The sequence below is a fragment of the Mandrillus leucophaeus genome, unplaced genomic scaffold (genome assembly GCF_000951045.1).
Source record: "Mandrillus leucophaeus isolate KB7577 unplaced genomic scaffold, Mleu.le_1.0 Scaffold151, whole genome shotgun sequence".
In the NCBI taxonomy this organism is placed as follows: domain Eukaryota; kingdom Metazoa; phylum Chordata; class Mammalia; order Primates; family Cercopithecidae; genus Mandrillus; species Mandrillus leucophaeus.
Window position 1 is genome coordinate 450,345 of NW_012101488.1, and position 9,949 is coordinate 460,293.

The 9,949-nt window shown below is 47.0% G+C and overlaps 1 protein-coding gene across 1 annotated transcript in view; it reads left to right on the plus strand.

Moving 5' to 3' along the window:
- Window positions 1-157: 157 nt before the first annotated feature.
- The window catches only part of PVRL2 (poliovirus receptor-related 2 (herpesvirus entry mediator B)), a 74,899-nt gene continuing 65,107 nt past the window's right edge, over window positions 158-9,949 (plus strand). The window contains exon 1 of the mRNA XM_011975136.1: window positions 158-269. Within this exon, the coding sequence (XP_011830526.1) occupies window positions 158-269 (112 nt within the window). The remainder of the gene's footprint in view (window positions 270-9,949) is intronic.

The window sequence follows — 9,949 nt, forward strand, 5'->3', positions numbered from 1 at the left end:
GCCAGCCTGTAATCCCAGCTATTTGGGAAACTGAGGCAGGAGAATCGCTGGAACCCAGGGGGCAGAGGTTACAGTGAGCTGATATCGCACCACTGCACTCCAGCCTGGGCAACAGAGCGAGACACTCCGTGAAAAGAAGAGATAAAGAAATGACAGCATGAGAGCGGTTGAGCACGCAGAGGGCAACTTAGCTGGCCGAGGGTGGAGGGAAAGACGCCGGGTCCTGAGGGCGCTGGGCTTGGTCCCCAAGGACCATCGCCTGCCTGGAGGTGGGGTGCTGTCTCCTTAAGTAAAAGTTCCCAGTCTGTTTTGCCAGAGCCCCAGAGGGAATTGAAGCTGGGCGAGGAAAAGCTCCCTCTCAACTGTAGAGTCGATGGAATTAGGGATGGAGCCACCTCCTCTGGGGACGAGTCCCTTGGGAAAGAGGGGGGAGCTGGGAGGAATCCAGAGAAAAGGGGGCCTGGGGCAGAGAGGACACAGAAACATTACAAGGCCAAGAAAGAGGGACGTGAGAAAGGGATGGAAAGATTTAGGGGGAGGCAGGAGGGATGGGTTGGGAAGCTCCAAGAGAGAGTCCCGGAGTAAGAGACAAAAATAGATTTGGGGAGACAGAGAGACAAAAAGAGTAGTGGGCCAGGTCCGGTGGCTCATACCTATAATTCCAGCACTTTGGGAGGCTGAGGCAGGAGGATCTCTTGAGGCCAGGGGTTTGAGACCAGCCTGAGCAACATAGCAAGACCCCATCTCTACAAAAAAATAAAAAATTAGCCAGGTATGGTGGCACACAGCTGCAGTCCTCAGCACAGGCAAAAGGATCACTTGAGGCCAGCAGCTCAAGACCAGCCTGGGCAACATAGTGAGACCCCATCTCTACAAAAAAATAAAAAATTACCCGGGCATAGTGGCAAACACCTGTGGTCCCCGCACTTTGGGTGACCAAGGCAGGAGGTTCACTTGAGGCCAGCAGTTCAAGACCAGCCTGGGCAATGTAGCAAGACCACATCTCTACATAATTTTTTCTTAAGAGAAATACAGAGAAAGAAGAACTGGGGTTCAGAGAGATCATTGCAGTCGGAAAGGGACAGAGGAAATGCAAGCAGCAGCCTAGAAGCACAGAGGAGGGTAGCGGGAGGTCAGCACGGGTGACTGGCTGGCGACCTCACCTCTCTGAGCCTTTCTTGTGCATCGAATGGGAATCAATTGCACTTTGGCCACGGCAGGCTGCTGTGAGGTGTGTCAGTGTCATCTTACAGCCATGTGGGGTGATGGGAGCACTGCACTCACACACCACCCAGGGCCTCCTAACATTGCCTCCTCAAATCTCAGGCACGCAACTCCACTCTCTGCTCTCAGTCGGCTCAGCCACAAAGTGGACAGAGTGGGATCTGTCGCCATGGGAAATTGTTGGGATGCTACAGAAGCCTCCTGCCTGGTAGGTAACCAAGCAGCCTCCCCCAAGCAAAAGAGCTCATGGGCCACGTTAAGGCGCTCAGATTCCATGGTTTATTGAATTCGTTTAAAACAAACACAAGGTTATTGTTTGTTTTTCAACTGTGTGGTGGTAGGAAGTACTCCTGACGGTTTTCCCATGGCAATAATTTACTCTCTGATTTCACCCACCGCTACTATGACAGCTTTCTCTCACTGATTCACCAAAAAATTGGGCTTTTCTTTTGTCATTTTTTTTTTTTTTTTTTTTTTGATGGAGTGCAGTGGCAAAATCATAGCTCACTACCTCAAACTCCTGGGCTCAAGTGGTCCTCCTGCCTCAACTTGCTCTGCAGCTGGAATCACAGGTACGTGCCATCACATCCAGCTAAATTTTTATTTTTATTTTTTGTAGAGACGAGGTCTCAAACTCCTAACCTCAAACAATCCTCCTGCACAAAATGTTAGGTATGAGGCACCATACCTAGCCTAAAAAAAAATTGTTTTTTAATTTTTTTTGAGACAGGGTCTCACTCTGTCACCCAGGCTGGAGTTCAGTGGCGAGATCTCGGCTCACCGCAACCTCCACTTCCCAGTCTCAAGCGATTCTCCAGCCTCAGCCTCCTGAGTAGCTGGGTCTACAGGCATGAGCCACCAACTCCTGGCTAATTTTTGTGGTTTTTGTTGAGACGGGATTTCGCCATGTTGCCCAGGCTGGTCTTAAAACTCTTGAGCTCAAAATGATCTGCTTGCCTTGGCATCCCAAAGTGCTGGTATTACAGGCGTGAGCCACTGTGCCCGGCCTAATTTTTGTATTTTTAGTAGAGATGGGGTTTCACCATGTTGGTTAGTCTGCTCTTAAACTCCCGATCTCAGGTGATCCACTCGCCTCAGCCTCCAAAAGTGCTGGGATTACAGGTGTGAGCCACTGTGCCTGGCCAATAATTTGGTGTTGAGGTCTCTCTCATGAGCATGGCCATAGACTCTGGCTTTGCCCTGCCTGGGCTCCAGGGGATTAGATCATAAGTGTTTACAATGTGCTTTTCAGCAGATTTTCGTTTATCCTGGCAGGCAGCCCAATGTCTAAGTGTCTGACTTGTACACAGGTGTGCCTGTCACAGGAAATGTGTTTATACTGGCCAAGATCCTTGGGGCTCTTATCTGACCTGTGTCCAGTTTATTCCTGACCAGGAAAGAGATTAGGTTCAGGTGTGTCAGTCAAGTGAGACAAAAGGAGGCAACTCAACAAAACACATGAAATACCAGAAGGAGGCAGGGTGCAGTGGATCACGCCTATAATCCTAGCTCTTCAGGAGGCCAAGGCAGGAGGATCACTTGAGGTCAGGAGTTTGAGGCCAGCCTGCCCAACGTGGTGAAATCCTGTCTCTACTAAAAATATAAAAATTAGCCGGGCATGGTGGTGTGCACCTGTAGTTCCAGCTACTCAGGAGGCTGAGACAGGAGAACACTTGAACCCAGGAGGTGGAAGTTGCAGTGAGCCAAGATCACGTCACTGCACTCCAGCCTGGGTGACAGACGGAGACTCTGTCTCAAAAAAATAAAAGAAGAAATAACAGAAGCAGAGGCCGGGCATGGTGGCTCACACCTGTAATCCTGGCACTCTGGTAGGCCGAGGCAGGAGAATCAGTTGAACTCAGGAGTTCAAGACCAGCCTGTGCAACATAGCGAGACCCTGTCTCTATTTAAAAATAAAAAGAAGAAGAAGGAAAGATATAACAGAAGCAGTTTATTACTTATGGATCCCAGAGAGAAAAGAGCAGCACACTTCCCTGGACCAGTGGGAAGCGGGCAGCTGCCTGAGACACGCAGCCTCAACCAGCAGGTGGAGAGAGATCCCCCAAAGCCTTTATTGGGGTCCAGGGCATGGCAGAGACGGAGTTCCCCAGGAGAGTTCTAACTGATGGGTTTAGAACAAAAGTTCCATAGAGACACGCTGTGACGGAGGTTGTCATATCTGCACAATCCATTCATCGGAGGTGTGGGGATCAGTAGCGTGGCTCAAGTAGTTTGCATCTATCTAGCTGTCCCATACAGAGATGGTCACCAGGAGGAAGTTAGATAAAGCTGATAACCTTGATCAACTCCAGTAAGAAACTGGGAGGAGAGCTGGGCATGATGGCTCACACCTGTAAACCCAGGGCTTTGAGAGGCTAAGGCAGGAGGATTGCTTGAGGCCAGGATTTTGAGACCAGCATGGACAACATAATGAGACCCTGTCTCTAAAAAAGAAAGAGAGAGAGAGAGAAGAAAGGGAGGTAGGGAGGGAGGGAGGAAGGACTGGGAGGAGGTGTAGAGCTGGAAACTGTGTCAAGGGTAACTAAGCCCAGATTTTGGCATGAGAAAGTTAAACTTATATTCAGAATGGATGCTAAGACAATATACAATTATATGAATTCACCACAATTAATTCACCGCATATTAATTTTGTTTTCATTTGAATTTCTGTGACCCCTAGCGTGAAAATGGTGTTTCTCCGTATGTTCATTGGCCATTTGCTTTTCTTGTTTGTGAACTGTGGTATACTCTTGCCTACTTTTCTCTTTGGTTTTTTTTACCTTTTCTTATTAATTTGTAGGATCTCTCTACACACCAGGAATATTAACCTCTAATCTTTCTTTTTTTTTTGAGACAGAGTCTCGCTCTGTCACCCAGGCTGGAGTGCAGTGGCGCGATCTCAGCTGACTGCAAGCTCTGCCTCCCGGGTTCACGCCATTCTGCCGCCTCAGCCTCCCGAGTAGCTGGGACCACAGGTGCCTGCCACCACGCCCAGCTAATTTTTTGTATTTTTAGTACAGACGAGGTTTCACCGTGTTAGCCAGGATGGTCTCAATCTCCTGACCTCGTGATCCACCTGCCTTGGCCTCCCAAAGTGCTGGGATTACAGGCGTGAGCCACCGCGCCCGGCCATTAACCACTAATCTTACAAAGCTTTTATCTCAGGCTAGGTGCAGTGGCTCACGCCTGTAATCCTACCACTTTGGGAGGACGAGCTGCGTGAATCACTTGAGTCCAGGAGTTCAAGACCAGCCTGGCCAACATAGCAAAACCCTGTCTCTACTAAAAATACAAAAACATCCAGTCAGGGTGGTGCACACCAGTAATCCCAGCAGTTTGAGAGACCAAAGCAGACGGATCGCTTGAGCCCAGGAGTTCCAGACCAGCCTGGCCAACATAGTGAAACCCTATCTCTACTAAAAATACAAAAAATTAGCCGAGCATGGTGGTGCACGCCTGTGATACCAGCTACTCAGGAGGCTGAGGTGGCAGGGTTGATTGAGCCCAGGAGTTCGAGGCTGCAGTGAGCCGTGATTGCACCACTGCACTCCAGTCTGGGTGATAGAGTGAGACCCTGTCTTTAGATAGAGATAGATAGATAGATAGATAGATAGATAGATAGATAGATAGATAGATAGATAGATAGATAGATAGATAGATGGATGGGTATCCACATAGATACCTCAAACCTATTATGTCCCAAATCGACCTCCAGTCTTTCCTATTGCATAAATGGTATCCCTGTCCTCCAACTGGGTGAGCCCAAAACTTAGAATTTATCCTGGATTCCTCCATTTCCTTTACCTCCCACTCACATAACCCAAAGGCACATCCCATGGGTCCCCTCGCATACAGCTCTCTTTCCTGACCACTTATCCCCCAGCTTCCCATATTCAATAAACCTTTTAACTCTACCCTGCCACAGGGCATAGAGCTGCAGCTAGCTCTTTCTACAAATGGTTTCACGGCCATCAGTCAAAACATACATCTTCTTTCACCTGGATCAATGCACTTATAAAAGCAAATGCTCAACAGCAATCTTTGATGGCTCCAATACTCATATCAATTAAAAATTTAAACATTACCTTTCAGTCATCCTTCTCATCCTTTTAAAGTGGAATTCCTAAATCTAAAATGGTAAAAATTAAAAAAAAAACAAAACACCAAGTTCGTATGGCTCCATAAAATACAGAATAACTTTAACATTTATCTTATAGGCAATATTTTCACTTGTCAATTCTCTCTTTTTTTTGTTTTTTGAAATGGAGTCTCACTCTGTCGCCAGGCTGGCGTGCAGTGGTGAGATCTCGGCTCACTGCAACCTCCACCTCCCGGGTTCAAGCAATTCTCCTGCCTCAGTCTCCTGAATAGCTAGGATTACAGGTGCATGCCACCACGCCCGGCTAATTTTTTGTACTTTAAGTAGAGACAGGGTTTCACTGTGTTAGCCAGGATGATCTTGATCTCCTGACCTCATGATCTGCCCACCTTGGACTCCCAAAGTGCTGGGATTACAGGCGTGAGCCACCGTGCCCGGCCCTTTTTTTTTTTTTTTTTAAGATGTAGTCTTGCTCTATTGCCCAGGCTGACCCATTGCTCTCATGTATGTTTGTGTGTTTGTTAGCTTGTTTGTTTTTGAGACAGAGCCTGGCTCTGTCGCCAAGGCTAGAGTACATGACTCACTGCAGCCTCGACCTTGGGCTCAAGTGATCCTCCCATCTCAGATTTCCCAGTAGCTGGTACTACAGATGCGTGCCACCAGGACCAGCTAATTTTTGTACTTTTTGTAGAGACAGGGTTTCACTAAGTTGGCAAAGCTGGTCTCAAACTCCTGGCCTCAGGTGATCTGCCCGCCTCAGCCTCCCAAAGTACTGGGATTATGGACATGAGCTACCATGCCCCGCCTATAATTGCTTTTAAACATAGTTTTGTACTTTTCCAGGAGCCTCCTAATGCATACTTGTACTGCGTATTCTCGAAATGGATACTCTTTTAAAACATAAAGCAGGCTGGGCGCAGTGGCTCATGCCTGTAATCCCAGCACTTTGGGAGGCCGAGGCAGGCAGATCATCTGAGGTCAGGAGTGTGAGATCAGCCTGGCTAACATGGTGAAACCCTGTTTCTACTAAAAATACAAAAAATTAGCCAGGCATGGTGGTGCGCACCTATAATCCCAGCTACTCGGGAGGCTGAGGCAGGAGAATCACTTGAACCCGGGAGGTGGAGGTTGCAGTGAGCAGAGATCGCACCATTGTACACCAGCTTGGGCAACAAGAGTGAAACTCCATCTCAAAAATAAATAAATAATAAGTAATAAATAAAATGCAGATTAGAAGCCCGTCTGTGACTCGGGTTTTCTCATTTCTCTTAGAATAAAATTCAAACTCCTACAAAAGGCTGCATGCATAGTGCTTCTCTCTCTGCCATACCTAGCTTCACTTTCCTTGCCTGCATCCTCAGTGTCTATTCAGCCCTTGAATATTTTGTTCCTTTCCTACCTCTTTTTTTCTTTTTTTGAGACAGGATCTCATTCTGTTGCTCTGTAACCCAGGCTGGAGTGCAGTGATGTGATCATAGCTCACTGCAGCCTCGAACCTTGGGGTTCAAGCATGTCCTCCCACCTCAGCCTCCTCAGTAGCTGCAACTACAGGCATGTACCTCTACACCTGGCTAATTTAAAAAATTTTTTTACAGATGGCGTTTCTCTGTGTTGACTAGTCTTGAACTCCTAGCTTCAAGCAATCCCCCTGCCTTGGCCTCCCAAAGTTCTGGGATTATAGGCACGATGCACTGCACCTGGCCAGGACTCGAACTTACTCTTCTTCATTTGTCCTGAAATCTTTCACTACAGATCCTCACTTAATTCATTCATTCTCATACTGCAGATTCTGGCTCAAAATAGCACCTAGCTAGAAATGTCTTTCAGGCTCTCCTATTTTAAGGAGCCTTTGCCCCAAACCCACCCAAGTTCCATCATCCTAAGTGTTAATACTTTTGCTTGATTTTGTTCTTTTCTAGTTTCTGGGTTCTATGCATAGACCATTTTTACTAATACTCATATTATCTTTTAAATACCTTAGAAAGATATTTTAGGTTTCTTCATTTGAGCCATGCACATTCTTTGAAAATTTATCCTAAAATAGCTGGGCGCCCAGCCCACCCCTTGAACTCAGGAGGCGGAAGTGATAGTGAGCCAAGTTTGTGTCGCTGCACTCCAGCCTGGGACACAGAGTGAGGCTCCATCTCAAAAACAAACAAATAAACAAACAAAAATGCTGGGCACAGTAGTTCATGCCTAGTCCCAGCTACTCAGGAGGCTGAGGCAGGAGGATCACTTGAGGTCAGGAGTTTGAGATCAGCCTGGGCAACACAGCAAGACCTCATCTCTAAAAAAAAATTTTAATGCTAATGTTTAACTTTGGTTCTGTTGTGATTGGCATATGGTTTACATTATACTTTCTTTTTTTTTCTTTTTTTTTTTTTTTTTGAGACGAAGTCTCACTCTGTCGCCCAGGCTGGAGTTCAGTGGCGCAATCTCGGCTCACCGCAACCTCGACCTATCGAGTTCAAGCAATTCTCCTGCCTCAGCCTCCAGAGTAGCTGGGATTAACTGCTGTGGGTGGCGGGTACTACCCACCACCACGCCCGGCTAAATTTTGTATTTTTAGTAGAGATGGGGTTTCACCATGTTGGCCAGGCTAGTCTCAAACTCCTGACCTCAGGTGATCTGCCCACCTTGACCTCCCAAAGTGCTGGGATTATAGGAGTGAGCCACCGTACCCAACCTACATTATATTTTCTCCTTTTTTTGAGACAGAGTCTCAGTCTGTTGCCAGGCTGGAGTGCAGTGGCGAGATCTCGGTTCACTGCTACCTCTGCCTCCCAGGTTCAAGCGATTCTCCTGCCTCAGCCTCCAGAGTAGCAGGGATTACAGGCGTGCGCCATCACGCCTAGCTAATTTTTGTATTTTTAGTAGAGACAGAGTTTCATCATGTTGGCCAGGATGGTCTCAATCTCTTGACCTTGTGATCCTCACACCTTAGCCTCCCAAAGTATTGGGATTACAGGCATGAGCCACCACGCCCGGCCTATACTTTCTAACCTACTAATGACAACAAATAAATAGGTACCAGTATTTCAGAAGCACATATTATAATTTGGAGGCTGGTTGCGGTGGCTCATGCCTGTAATCCCAGCACTTTGGGAGGCAGAAGTGGGCAGATCGCTTGAGCCCAGGAGTTCAGGACCAGCCTGGGCAACATGGCAAAACCCCATCTCTACAAAAAATACAAAAGAATTAGCCAGGTGTGGTGGTACGAGCCTGTAGTCCCAGCTACTCTGGAGGGTGAGATGGGAGGATTACATAGACCCAGGGAGGTCAAGACTGCAGTGAGCCGTGATCTTGTCAGTGCACTCCTGCCTGAGCCACAGAGTGAGACCCTGTCTCAAAAATAAGATAAAATAGGAATGAGGGCCAAACATGATGTCTTATGCCTGTAATCCTAGCACTTTGGCAGGCTAAAGCAGGATTGCTTGAAAGCAGGTGTTCAAGACCAGCCTGGAGAACACAGTGAAACCCTGTCTCTAAAAGAAACAGTTTTTTGTTTTTTGTTTGTTTGATTGGTTTGCTTATTTATTTATTTTATTTATTTTATTTATTTATTTTTGAAAGGGAGGGAGTCTTGCTCTGTCGCCCAAGCTGGAGTGCAATGGCACAATCTCAGCTCATTGCAACCTCCGCCTCCCAGGTTCAAGCGATTCTCCTGCCTCAGCCTCCTGAGTAGCTGGGATTACAGGCGTGCACCACCATGCCTGGCTAATTTTTGTATTTTTTTTAGTAGAGACAGGGTTATCATCGTGTTGGTCAGGCTGGTCTCAAACTCCTGACCTTGTGATCTACCCACCTTGGCCTCCCAAAGTGCTGGAATTACAGGCGTGAGCCACCGTGCCCAGCAAAAAAAACCTGTTTTTAATTAGCTGAGTATAGTGGCGTGAGCCTGTAGTGCCAGCTACTCAGAAGGCTGTGGCAGGAAGATGGAGGTTGCAGTGAGCGCTGTACTCCAACCTAAGTGACAGCAAGAACTTGTCTCAAAAAAAAACATAGATAACTTCAGCCGGGCACGGTGGCTCACACCTGTAATCCCAGCATTTTGGGAGGCCGAGGCAGGTGGATCCCCTGAGATCAGCAGTTCGAGACCAGCCTGGCCAACATGGTGAAACCCCGTCTCTACTAAAAATACAAAAAATTAGCCAGGCATGGTGGCGGACGCCTGTAGTCCCAGCTACTTGGGAGGCTGTGGCAGGAAGATGGAGGCTGCAGAGAGCTGTGATCGCACCCCTGTACTCCAACCTAGGTGACAGCAAGAACGTGTCTCAAAAAAATAGACAAATACATAAAATAAAATCAGAATGAAGCTACCAATGTAATGTTGAGTGAGTGAAATGGTTCAGAACATATTTCTAGATCCTTGATGTTTAATATGGTATCCCTAGTCACAGGTGGCTATAGAAACGTAAACTACTTAAAACTAAATAAAATGTAGAACCTCATTCTTCAGTGACACTAGCCACAGTTTTACTGCTCAGCAGTCAATTGTGGCTTGTGGTTACTATATTGGACAGCACAGATATAAAACATTTCCATTAGTACAGAAATTTCTACAGGTAATGCAGATCTAGAATATGATCCCATTTTATTTTATTTTATTTTACTTTATTTTGAGAC